This window comes from Heterodontus francisci, chromosome 36, assembly GCF_036365525.1.
Source record: "Heterodontus francisci isolate sHetFra1 chromosome 36, sHetFra1.hap1, whole genome shotgun sequence".
In the NCBI taxonomy this organism is placed as follows: Eukaryota; Metazoa; Chordata; class Chondrichthyes; order Heterodontiformes; family Heterodontidae; genus Heterodontus; species Heterodontus francisci.
The window spans coordinates 24,587,875-24,602,015 of record NC_090406.1 but is presented as its reverse complement, the minus strand read 5'-3'; the positions used below and the strand labels follow the sequence as shown (position 1 = coordinate 24,602,015).

The window sequence follows — 14,141 nt, the reverse complement described above, 5'->3', positions numbered from 1 at the left end:
GTGTTTTTTTTTTAATTTTAGCTCCCGAGTGCTTTAATTATCAGGAACAGACAAATGACAGGTCTTCTTGTAATTTTTAAAAGAAAGATAAATGTTTATATTTCAACGCCCAAATATACACAACTACACTCACCTCACACTCATATAGATACACAAGAAAAGATTACGATTGTAAAAGTAGCATGTATTTGTGTCTTATGATTTCAAGAGTTCTCTGTTACACTTGCTTTTCCCCAAGGTGAAAACTTGAAATAATGTAGGTCTGTAATCTTTTTTTGTCACTGAAGAAAAGCTCTGGAGGTTTAGGAGGATGGATTCACTGTTGTTTTATGTTCACAGTAGCAGATTTCTTTTGTTATACTCCAGTCAAGTTTCAATGGTGAAGCCCAGGTATGGTTCCTGAGGTGGAGAGTTCAAGGCCAACCTGAGTCTCTGCCTATATGTAGCTTAAAACTGGTGGTCTTAGGCAGGGTTCTTTCCCTTTGTTGGCATAGATGTTTCTCCTGTTTCTGCCTGCCCAGAATGTGCCTTATTAAAACCCTTTATCAGAAACCTGGGCCGGGATTTTATCCTGGAAACAGGGGTCTCAACATCTGGAAAAAGTGACGCCGAGAACCCCACGTTGCCTCTTTTGTGGGAGGCCGATCAAATTCAGTGCCAATTAGGCACTTAAGTGGACAGTGACGGGCCTTCCACGGGATCAAGGACCCTGGTGATGGAAGTCCTGCCCTTTGAGAGCTGGCCAATCAGAGGCTGGCAGTTCTTTCACTGAGCAGCACCACCGCAGAGACAGTGGCTGCTGTCAGTGGAACACCTACCCAAGGCCCAGGAGTGGCGCTGCAACCAGGCCACAGGTAGGTCAGGGTGGGAGGGGTCGTTGGGGAGGGGAGTGTAAGCTGGTAGCAATCAGCAAGCTGCCCCCCTACCCAATGCCAGGTCCCTCATTCAGGCACGAAGCGGCTTTTAAAACGGAACCCCCCCACCCCCCACCCTCCACCAAGCTGGAAAGCAGCCCGCACAGTTTCTCATGCCATGCTTCCCATGCGGCAACAGGGCCGCATGGCTAACTGCAGTGGCAGGATGAGGCTCCTAATTGGGCATTAATTGCCCAGTTAGGGGGCTTCAATTGGTGGGGGGAAGGCCGTTCACAGGCCTTCCTTCCCCAGACTTAATTTTGATTGAGGTGGGAACCCCCCGCCGCCTTCCCACCCAATTTTATGCCCTTCCTGCCTCCAAACCTGCTGCGAGGAAGAGCATAAAATTTCCCCCCCCCCCCCCCCCAAAACAATTTCTGTCATGTGACCAAAACATCTCTTTCCATTGTCATAAATAGTTTCTGATGGTTAGGCCATGGTCAGACAGTCATCCATATACCATCTTGATAAAATAGAACTTTTCTCACCCATTTTCTGGATTTCAAGTTTAGAGTCGAAGAGTCTACAAGAGTATTTTGAACTTAGTTGTTTTTTTAATTTTGGAGAAATGCAGCCATTACCACAAGAAGGGTCATTTGCATTTTAGTGACTTCTGAAAGATATGTCCAGAAAGGCAGTTGCATTTTAGTGGCTCGCAAAGACATGTCCAGACATGGCAAGTAACTCGGGGGTTCTTGCGGTTCTATGTGTATTGGCAGAAAAGAAAAGGTCACCTGACCTCACAACTCCATTTTGTTTTACAGGAAGGTGTCCATTTCCGGTTTTCTTCATAGGTTCATCATGATAGTTCATAAGTTTGTATTGCATGATCATGACATTTTGAAAATGTTATGTAGTATCTGGCCAACTTGCATTGTTGCAGATCTGATCCATTTTCACCCTGCCCAGTCCAAGCACCTTTAAGTTTAATATGTCAATTAAGGCTATAATTATCCTGCAGTCATTGGTCTCATAAATGGGCATTTGGGAGACTAAAGTTTTACAGTTCAGTACTCATCCCTCCAGTAAGGTTAGTGACTAAACAGCTTGACACTCAAACATAAGGTGGTTAATTTTTTTATGTGACCGAAGTAAATTGGAGTGTCTGCTTTTTTATTAAATTAAAAACATTCTATACAAAGCTTTAAAAGTTACGAGACATTGATATTGTCAGATTGTCAACTATTCCAAAAAGAACGATAGACAGGCTGGGCATTGTCAAAATGTGTCTTTGAGCAAGTGTTGTTTAAAATGTACCTGGTGCAAATTTAAAATGGTGTGAGAATGCCAACTGGCAGCACTTTCACACCATTTGATTAAAGCCGCTTTTATGTTGGTCTTTTAACTTGGAATCTGAGAGCCAGCAGCCAGCATTAATACTGTTACAAATCCATTAACTGGATTGACAAGCCTGCAGACAAGCTATGGAAAATGGATTTAACAGCATAAACACCGAGAACTGGCTCACAGATAAAGGAATCCCAAAATCTGAACTAAAAATAGAACAACATAAAAGCAACTAAAGTGCACTCAAATGCGTGATTAGACTCTGACTTCAGAGTTATACTGCTATTCGGGTACCTGAAACTCATTTGCATCAGTGCAGAAGTAGCAGTGTGCATTTATTGCGATTGAGAATATTTTGAGCACTGTTTACTATTGAGTTGAGGAGAGACTTCTTTTGGCGTAAAACACATTTCAAGTTTATAATATGCTCAATGTAGCATATTCTCTGCAGTAGCAATTGAATATGAATTGTCAATTGGACACTGAAATGCAAACTTACAATAAATATTAAAGGGTTAAAGTGCATGGAAGAAAAATTATACCCTTTCATTGTCTCTTCGTTGCCATTGGCTAAGGATGTGAAGCATTTTATCTCTTCAGTAGTTTCTGAGGAGTAATTAATTTGTGGACCTTTGGGAGTTGACCATCTGGTTACAGATCTGAAATCTCAAAATAAATGTTCATGATGAGTGTTAATTATATGAATCTTGAGGGAAAAAAATCAAGCTTCCAATTAACAGTTTACAATTTTACCAATTTTATCCTTTTTTCAGAAAATTTAATCCTCTATTTAAGCATTTTAAGAGAGAATTGCATTTTAAATATTTGAGTTATAGTGAAAAATGATCTGGTCTAGCACTTTTCTGATTAGGTATGGCTAGCAAGTAGTGAGAATGATCATGCTTCAAAGAAATGAAGCTGTCAAAAATAATAGCATAATTCGTATTTATTTTAAATTTATGCTGTGAACGGATTAATGAGATCAGCAACTTAAAAATGTTCAGAACCTCTCAACACGATGAATTTTCCCTACCCAAAGAACAGGTGAAAATTGTCTCAGTATAAATAAAGTGCATTTCAGAATCATGTATGTAATTGTAATGTAAAATTGCTTGCAACCTAGTGATGATGAAAGATTGCTCAGTAGGGAAAAGATATTTTGAAGCACTCCTCAGCCTGAAACTGCAATGCTATCGTGATATGGTTTAAGAGGAAAAGAAAGATAGGGCATCTACTTTCTGTTTAAAGTGGTTTCCCTTGGCTCTTAAAAATGAATCTCATGCTATTTACTATCTTTTGGAATACATTTAATCAATTTATCAGGTAGTTTTCGGACTGGCAGTTTGGATTTCTGCTTTCTTCCTGAGCCATAGATTCAAGGATGGTCCGCATTCATCTTGTGGGGCATAACCTGTAATTTAAGTGGCTGTGAAGGGGAATAGATACTTGAGGTGTCATCTACATAAGCCTGAAAATAGCCATTGACTTCAACTAGCAGCCTGTGGGGACAATCCCAAGACACACCAATGACAGAAATAAGACTATCGGCAGGCAGCAGTGCCCAGCTGACTCAGTTATGGCTGCAGCAGCCCTGGGACTGTTTTGTTAGCGTATTTGATCAGCTGTATCTGTACTTCTAACCGTCAATACCATCCATACCCAGACATTTATGCAGCTTTTTTCTTAAAGCATTAACATAGCAGTAAACTGCTTTCTCATCTGCTTCATTTTTTAGTTATAGTTGTAAAGCCATTACGGCACAGAAGGAGGCCATTCTGTCCATCAGCTCCATGCCGGCTCTCTGTAGAGAAATCCAATCAGTTCCATTCCCCTGTGCTATCCTTGTAGCCCTGTAAGTTGATTTTTCTCAAGTGCCCATCCAATTTCCTTTTCAAATCATATATCATCTCTGCTTCCACCACCCTTGCAGTTGGCGAGTTCCAGGGAAGAAAAATTCTTCTAATTTCTAGTTTTGCTTTAAGTTTGTTATTTTTATGTCCAAGCCGTCCAATCTGTGATTGCAAAATTAAATACCCTGTAAAAATGCATTAGTCATTTAAATTGTTCGGAACCTTAAGATTAGCCTGTAATGTAAATAAAATCAACTAATCAAAATAAATCAAAAAGGGTTTTTTTGGATGGGGTGTTCAGAAGGGTTTATTTTTTGGTGATGTAATTAAAGCACTGATATCAGTTCAAGTGAAGATTGTCATATCAGTCATTAATTTGTCAGAAAAATCGCAGATTGTGTGAGGGAAAGCTTTGGGATCAACTGAGCCAAACATTTCCAAAAATAATAATCTATGTAAACTACCCCCCTCAATCTAGAGAAACGATGGATTAAGTGAATCAATATAAAAGCAATGCAGTGTACAAATACAGTATCAGTACGAACACTTAGCAGCCCTCACTGTTCTGGGCTATTGAGATAGCACTACAATGACATCTGTAACTTCTTGCATCAGCGTGTTGTTATGGAAGTGGTTTTTTTTCTCTGTTTAAAAACTAAAGGGGGTCTGTGTGCCTTTAAGACTGAGAGCAATTTTTATATTTTCTGGGAAAAGTGTGTGAGCTGCAAGCCTGTTTTCTAAACAACAGCAAGAGAGAGAGGTAACATGCCACATTGTATCAGTTTGACTGTGTGTAAAGACAGGCTAGAACCGGTTTGAACTGGTAGACCGGTGAAGCATGCTTTCTTTGAAGGACGGAAGAATTTGTGTCTCTCAGCAGAAAATCTATATTGGCCTATAGGCTGTATTTTGCCTAAAGAGGAAAAGACCCCTGGAAAGGAATATTTGCATTATTGAAGGTAGCAAATTCCTTTTTACTCCAGTCTCTACTTCAGGAATGACTTCCTGTTGCCTTTCATATTTCTGGGAGTTCTGGAAACTCAGTAAAGTTTCTACTGATGGACTGCTAATTCAAAATCTCAATAGACCTGTTATTATACTCATTGAAAGATCTGTGTGACACCTACTGCAGCCGAAGTACCGTGAACGCCTATCCATTACAGACTGTTCATCAATTCGTCTGGAGACTTAGAGTGGCATTTGACTATTCGACTCTGGGACACTTCACCGAATCAGGAACATAACCCACCAAGACTTGTAACCCAGTTGTTTTATTATTCTTGTTTTATTAAGAAACAGCTCGAATTTAAAACATCATCTTAGAATCGGTTAATCATTGGTTTTTGAATGTATGCGTGTGTGCATGAGGGTTAGGAGGAAGAAGAAGCTATAAAGTCTTTTCAGACATAGATATATCTCAGTATTGTTTAAGATTTAGTTTAGTAATAAATAGTTAATTTGTTGTTGTTTAAAGATACCTGGTTTGGTGTGTTTTTTCTGGGTGTTAATAAAATGTTTAATTTGGCTAATTTCCAGTAGTCGGGAAACTTAAATAATACGCTGTGACCTGTGGAGTAATGGGACTGAATTGACAGTGCATTACTCCCGCTTCGGTCATAACAGTGTTGACATCTGTCCTCCATTTAGATTTTTGCACATCCTGAGCCACCATCTGTTTCTTGACTATTTTTTAATCATTTAACCACTCCATTATGGTTGTAGTGCAATTGAGGCAGAGAGTGTTATCATTAATTAATAAAAGCGTATCAGAGTTCTCAGGGCCTGGCCATTGTCACTGGAGGGCCCTCCGTGGGTCACAGAGTGCCCAATTAGGAGATGCCCCCACCTCCCACCCAAGTTCGCAGGGAGGCTGCCAGGGTTTACCAGTGGTCTCCCCACGTAGTGGAGGCCGACCCGGCGCTACTAAAATGCCAGTGACATGGGAAAAGGCCCTTTTTTGGCCACTTAAATGGCACAGTTGGCCTCTGGGCAGGAGGGACGTCACATGGAGGTGGGAAGGCAACAGGCAGTCCACCCCCCTCCCTCCCTTCGCCATTTCTGTTCCCCCTCCCACCCCGCACCCTCACAGCCTCCTGTCCCACTCTTGCAGGCCCCATAAAATTTAGCCCTTTATCTGCATTTTTGTTCATTATTTTTCTCAACTCTGCTTTGTTTATTTGGAGACAATTGGGCACAAATGAATGTTTTCTTCCACTGTAATAAAGCTGTTGAGCCCAGGGCAGGTTTTTGCTGTGTTCTTGTGCTAGTTATTTTCAATGCCAAGCAGATTTTCAGTGTTAAGGAACTACTTTTAGACTGTTCATATTCGAATTGGATTTTGAATGAAAGCCAAAAACAATGCAGCAGGTCATAAAGGATATGACACAAAGCAAGAGTGCTGTTCTGGTAATAAATTGAATATAATTTACCAGGGGCAGAAGCATTCACATACTAACAATTACATCTAAATGTATATAGTTAACGAGAAGTGACTGTTGCCCACATAAGTTATTTCACTTCAAAAAATAATTAATTACATAAAAACACTTGGAGGCATTTGCCTGTGAAAGGAGGTGTATAATTGCAAGTATTGTAGCAAAACAAATACAAATGATGCAGCAAAATTGTTTTTTCCCCCCATTTCGTTTACAGACAAATTAGGTAATAAGCATTCATTAAAACACAATTGAGCCATTTGACTCCATAGAAAAACTTTGCAATTCCATTGCAAACTTATCTTTTTTTTGTCTTCCAGAACATGAAAAGCACAGACTCTGCAAAAGTGCAGATTACATGAATTTACACTTCAAAGTGAAGTGGTTGTATAATGAGTATGTCAAAGACCTGCCAGCTTTCAAGAATTCAGTCCCAGAGTACCCAGCGTAAGTACTTCTCTAACCAATTCAGAAATGTAACTCCTAGTGTGTTAGGTTTTTTCACAGAAATCATACCCTTACTTAGATGTCATTAAAGTTTCATTAATTAAAACACTCCTACATTGGCTGTTGGGCTCCAGGAGAGCAGTGGTCACGTGGAAACTTGCAACAACTTCTTCCTTTGTTACTTCACCTGTGTGCCTCCAATCCTTACTTCAACCTCCATTCTCAAGATCTACATATAAAAATGTTCTTGGCATTGTTGAAACTGCAAAGTTTCTATGTTAATGTTATAGTGGGTGGGTGCAAAGATGCTGCAATTCTGCCACTGATGGTACACTACAAAAGTGTCTTTTCATGAGTAACTAAGTGGCACAGGTTTTACATGTGGATTTCAGGCCTAAAGTGGCTTCATTTACTCATAGTTAATTGCAGGAAAACGGACATAGCTTAAATAATTGAGTAACCCCTGCCATCGGGAGCAAGAAACAGCTGTGAAATATTGGCATGTAAGTATAGATGTAAAGGAAAACTGAAAGTGGGAAATCTGAATAAAAATAAAAATTGCTAAACTAAAAGCAGTCGTCAGTATCTGAAAGAAAGAGATAGATTATCACAACATTTTAAGTAGGACCCTCCTTCTAAACGCTAATGTAATGAAAGCCACAGATCCTCTTTTATTTGAAAACTTAGTGCCTTACAGCAGCACAACTATTTGGACTCAGGTTTTAACTAAAATCATTGTGTGGGCAAGCATAACACTTCATTATAAATGTATGATGCAAGCAAATCTATCAGACTGGGGGGAAAAAACACCTCCAGATTGGCTAAAGGTGCCCTGCCAAGCTGATTTAATTAACTTCTATTTGCCAATGTTTGACAAGTTCACAACCGGTTGCCAGCAAGAAATTCCCAGTGCTACTTAGAAATTGCTAATAAAATTGAACTAGTCCAGAATTAAATAGTACCATCAAAATCCTATGATGAAAAATTGTAAATCAACAAATAATACTTGTACAAAAATAATACTTTTTAAGAAAAAATCTCTTACCTTTCGGGGTATATTGTTCTTTTTGTAGTTATATAAAATTATTTTACTAAACTGCCAGTATAAACCAATACCAGTCTGGTAAAATAATGTTTCTTTAATTTTGCGCATAGGAAAAGGTACCCTTTAATTCTTCATCAGAACGAAAACACATTGAGGAATCTTTATTTTTTTAAAAAAACATAAGTAACTGAATTAATAATTACTCTATGTTAATATAGTTCTATAATTCTACTTTTATATTCAGCATGTCATTTTTAAGACTAACTTTTTATCATTTGATGTGCAGATAATCAGCAATCATAGAAACTGACCAAAGAAATGACAGCTGTCGTTACTACCATGAATGAGAGAATAGAGCTGGAGCAATCACGAAACAAAACCACACACTATGCAGCCATCAGCAGATTTTAGAATATACTCCATGCACCAGTTAGGTCATTAACATCAAACATATTGTTATGCATCTTTCAACAGTTCTTTGGTCACTGTCTGCTGCTCATGAGCTAATAGAAATGAGGAGCAGACAGCCATGAAACATTAAAATAAAAGCAAAATACTGCGGATGCTGGAAATCTGAAACAAAAACAAGAAATGCTGGAATCACTCAGCAGGTCTGGCAGCATCTGTGGAAAGAGAAGTAGAGTTAACGTTTCGGGTCAGTGACCCTTCGAAACATGAAACATTTGTTGCTTATGACAGAGTAGAAGACACAATGTGGAGGACTGTGCCAAGATACAGGAAGATAGACAGACCTGCAGAATAGGTGGATAAATGACAACAAATTAAATTCAATATAGTGAATTGGTTCATTTTGTTGGAGGAATAACAAAGCCACTTATTCCTTGGAATTTAAGAAACTAAATGGAGTAGAGGAGTAAAGACATTTAGGAATATAGATAGATAAATCACTAAAAGTAGCAACACAAGTTGATAAGGCCATAAAGAGTGAAAACAAAGGAACGGGATTAATTTCTAGAATGCAAAAGCAGGATGGGGTAATGTTAAATTTATGCTGAACCTTGGTTAGACCACAATTGGTGTAGAATTGGTGTGCTGTCTGCATGGTACAAAAAGGATTTTGAAACACTGAAGAAAGTCCAGAAAAGATTTACAAGGAAGTTACAAGGATGGAATTGAGAGGATGCAACTAACAGGAAGGATTGAGGAAACTGGGGTTCTTTTCTCTGCAAGAGAAGACTAAAAAGCCTGATAGAGATCTTTAACATTAAAATTATCAAGGGATTCAATAGGGTAAATGTGGAGAAGCTGTTTCTACTTGTTGATCAGTCCAAAAACGGGAGTATAATTATGAGATAGCTACTAACTGGTCAAATTTAGGATGAATTACTTTGTGGTGTTTTCATACCTTCATACTTTTTCCTTGGAGAATAGTGTGAGGATTCATCGGATGCTTAACAGTTTGACAGGTCACAATGTGAACGCTCCTTCCATGAGCATAACCATCTATATACCAGCTGATGGGTGGTTAGTCCTATATGGTGGGAATTGTATGGGTACCCACACCCACCAGATGTCAACTTAAAATTCAGAGCCTGAGCTCCAATCTCCACTCAGAGATTATCTGCAGCAAAGTTCAAGCCTACACCTTCTGACTCTGAGGTGGGTACAGAGTGTGGTGAAAATGTGTAATTCCCTGCCATATGGAATGGTTGAAGCAGGAAGTATTGATACATTTAAGAGGATGCTTGATGCATACATGAGGGAGAAGGGAATTGAGGGATAGCGGAGACAAGGTGGGAAGAGGTAATTAGACAGGGAGGAGGCTTGTGTTCAGTATAAACACGGACACCTGTTTGGCTAAATGGCCTGTTTCTGTGCTGTAAATTTTATATAATTCTGTCTGGCTGGACTGGCTTCAGGAGCATGTCAACCCATGCTGTACCAGTGGGTTCTACAACTTGCTACCACAACAGCAGAATATACTACTAGTCATAAATTATAGGAGATCCTATGTCCTACCCATTGGAAGGCCAGACAAACAGCCAGTTTGTCTTTGTATTCATGTTAGCTTTAACAAATGGAAATAAACTGAAAAACTTGTGAAATCAGCGGGTAATATTGCAAGTGAAAATCCAGGCCAGATGTTCTCTTTATCTCTCCTTTCTTCTATATTAGGTTATAGACATTATCGTTTAAACTGTCCTCTACTGAGACAGTGGCCAGAATTTTACTCCACTCCAACAAGCGGGATGGTGGTGGGGGGTGGCGTAAAATGGAGCGGGAGGCTCTGGGAGGCTTTCCCAACCTGCTTCCGTCTCCGCCATCCTTTATGTAGAGAGGGGGGTCGAAAATGGCCCGCCCATCCCAGGCCAATAAGGACCCTTAAGTGGCCACTTAAGGGCCTTCTCCCGCCTCCATGCGGATTTTATACGTGGCAAGCGGGCATCCTGGAGCTGGGAAAAGCCACCTGGGAAAACCAGACGGCTGATGATCGTCCCGGGGTTTGGGGGTGGGGGGGCGGTGGGCCCTGCTCATCGAGCACAGTGTGCCCGATGGAGGGCCACCCCCGCTACCCCAACTACCCCCAGCACCAAACACGCCTCCCCTTCCCCCCCCCCCCCCCAACCAACCACCCTTGCCTCGCCGGGGCCCGACCAATTACCCCCAGGGAGGCAACCAAAACTTCCCGGCTCCCAGGCATCTTCTCTGCATGCTGGGCTGCAGTCCCAGCAGTGGCCACCACTCCGGCAGCTCAATGAGGCGGGACGTCCTCCCTCAAGCAGGTGGACGTCCCGCCTCGGAACAATCAAAGCCTAGGAACCCATAAAATACGGAACGGATCCCCAGGCGAGGCGGGTTTGCCACCGACTTTTACGTCGGAGGCCGGCTCCCATCCACCCACCTTAAAATTCCAGACAGTGTGTCTCATGAAATACTGTTAATCTGTCTTTTTCTTTGATTGTTTGCCTCTTCTTTCCTCATCAATGCATAGCTGCTTATGAACTATATTAATTCTGAATGACGTTCATGGCATTTCTAAAATATAAACGGTATTAAAATTTGAAACCATTTTTCCGCAGCTGGTTTGAACCCTTTGTTATACAGTGGTTGGATGAGAATGAAGAGGTATCCAGAGACTTCCTGCATGGAGCACTGGAACGAGACAAGAAGGATGGTGTAAGAGAATTTGTACCGACTACTCTATGAACTGACTGCTACATTTGAATGTACAGCAAAGTTGTTTTTATTTATTTTACTTGGGGAGATACTGACTTGGCAGTACGTGTAGAATCTCACAGCCCAGAAGGAGGCCATTTTGTCCATCCTGCCTGTACTGACTCTTTGAAAGAGTTGTCCAAGCAGTCTCACTCCCCCTGGTCTTTCCCCATAAGCCTACAATTTCTTCCACTTCAAATATTTATCCAATTCCCTTTTGAATGTTACTATTGAATCTGCTTTGACTACCCATTCAGGCAGTGCATTCCACATCATAACTGCATGGCTGTGATCAAATACCCACAAGCAGTAGTTTGTCCCCTTCTTGGCCTAAATATTGCTGTGGTAGCTTCGTAATGTGTAATCTGAGGAGAGGCAGAGCATCCACTTACCAGACAAATGTGCCCTTCATACTATCCCAAATCCTGGGATCAGGGGCATTAACATATTTTCCTCCTCCCCCACCACTAAGGAATAGCACTACGACACCTTGCTGCTGTGCCATCCAAGATTCCTAAAAAAAAAAATTGAAATCCTCCAGCAGAAATCTTGCCCAATGGCAGTTGGTCACCATAGGCAAATCAGTGGTAGAAAAGAAAAGGAATCCCAATTTAATCAGGTTCCATGCAGCTGCTTCATGCATGTTTACTTAGTGCTGGGGACAAGGGAGGCAAAGCTGGCAGGAATTTTGTGCTGTTCCACAGAAATAGGCAGATAAAGGAAGAACCCAAATTACTTTCAGTGGAATTTTACTTGGTCCAGAAAAAGGATGGAAGACCCAGGATAACTGGGTCTTTCTCCAAATTCTTCCTCTGCTTACCCAGATAGTGGTGGATCTGTATCATCGGGGCCCAGGAATTCTAGGGCTCCTTGTCTTGCTTGTTAGTGGGGAAAAATATTCTCTAAGTTAATGTTTTATATACCATATGTTAATAATGTTGAGGTCAAATACATTTCTCAAATGTAAAAATTTCCTTTTAAAAAACAATTAGTCTATTTGGATCTTTTATGCCATGTGCATTGAGTTGTTGTTAACACCTGCTGGGTGCTCCTACCATTATTAAATAAATCACACCCCTCTTCACTGCCCTGCCTCCCCTTCCCCACTCAACCCCCCAGCAATCATATAATCTGCTGGAAAAGGCAAAAAGCCAGAGGAGAGAAGCTTTAGGCCAGTTTAAGAAAGACTCTGGGACTTTCCTACCCAACCCACAAAAGTGATTAAGCTTGCTACAGCAGATCACAATGAATAATGATACTAGCTCCTACTGACCCACCTGCCTTCTATTGTAAAGATGTTCACCACTTGCAGGAATTCATCCAACTCCCTTTTGAATGCTTGCAGTGAATCAACATTCACTGCATGTGTCAACATTTAATTCCATAGGTCGACAAACATCTGTAAAAAGTACTTCCTCGCATCTCACCTAATTATGTTTTTGTAATTTATGCTTATTTCTCCTCGTCCTCTTTCACCTGTTATGCTTAAATAGTTTGCCAATGTGGGTAAAATCTAATCCCTTTATTATTTTAAAGAACTCAGTCATATCTCCTTTTCCAAAGTGAAAACCCTCAGCTCTCTAAGCTTGTACCACTAACTAAAGGCTCTTAAACTAGGGCTTGGATTTTGCAGGGGTGCTTGGTTGACAGTGAACTGTCAGTGTTCGGGATCATTAACTGACTACAGTGTCCGGATGTAGCATGTGCGCAGATTAGTGCAGAAATCCTTAAGTTGCATACATACAAATTAGGAGCAGGAGTAGGCCATTCAGCCCCTCAAGCCTGCTCCACCATTTGATAAGATCATGGCCGATCTGATTGTGGCCTCAAGTCTACTTTCCTGTCTACTGCCCATACCCTTTGACTCCCTTGTCAATCAAGAAACTATCTAACTCGGCCTTAAAAATATTCAATGTCCCTGCCGCCACTGCTCTCTGGGGAAGAGACTAATGACCTCAGAGAAAAAATTTCTCCCCATCTCTATCTTAAATGGGAGACCCCTTATTTTTAAACTATGCCTTGGTTTATAGTCTCTTTCATAAGGGGAAAACATCCTCTCAGCAGCCACCCTGTCATGTCCCCTTGCAGTCTGTCACTCAGTGCTCCGCCACAGGCTGTGCTCTGGGCCACACCCCCCAATCCCCCCATCCCAACCCCAGAGGCAACTATAATTGAAATCAGCGAGAACTTCAACTTTGCTGGTCCCACATCACAGTTGGAAATCTCATAAAAAGTTATACCTTGTTCAATGAGGTGTAACTGGGTTTTTAATGGCAATGTGATTAATAAAACTTGATTCACAAAAAAAATCCCTGAAAAAATTATTTTATATTTGTGGAGTACTGTTAAACAATTAATTAGTAGATTTTAAACAATTTTTTTTAATTTAAGTTATTTTTGGAATATTTTAGCTTCTACCTTCACCCCATATGTATGTCCCAATCTTGAATTTGCTCTATGTAAAAACAAAATTTTTAAGAGTGATTTTATTTTGCTGCTTTTTGTTTCCTGGTTGGGTATCCTTGAAAACCCTATAATGTGATTGGCTGCTTGGACAACTTGATGACCTCATTCCAGTTCCTTGCCCTGTAAAGAACACTACAATCAGTGATATAGGTGAAATTCTCACCAGAGAGATTGCTAGACCCCTCAGCGAGGCTTACTTCGAGGTACCAAACTCCAAGCCTAGGTATCAATTGAGTGGCCTTTCCTTGAACCTTTTGCAACACCTTGAGATCCATCACATAAGGGGTCCAAACTGGACAAGAAAGGATACTACACCACTTATTTTGTTTTTGCAATACACTGAGTTACCCTATTCACTTTCACAATAGCCTTTAGATACTGATTATGAAAATTTAATGAATTATGCATTATAACCCCCAGCTCTTTCTTGTGCCTAGCAACCCTTTCTTGTGGAGTACACAACCCTCTATGATTTATGCAAGCTTAGAATTGTCCCTATTCAAGTGCGCCACATTGTCCT

At 40.6% G+C, this 14,141-nt stretch overlaps 1 protein-coding gene across 1 annotated transcript in view; it reads left to right on the top strand.

Annotated features, from left to right (window-relative positions):
* The window catches only part of LOC137351442 (protein unc-13 homolog A-like), a 281,799-nt gene that overhangs the window by 214,568 nt on the left and 53,090 nt on the right, over nucleotides 1–14,141 (top strand). The window contains 2 exon segments of the mRNA XM_068015888.1: nucleotides 6,807–6,933; nucleotides 11,020–11,116. Of these exon segments, the coding sequence (XP_067871989.1) occupies nucleotides 6,807–6,933; nucleotides 11,020–11,116 (224 nt within the window).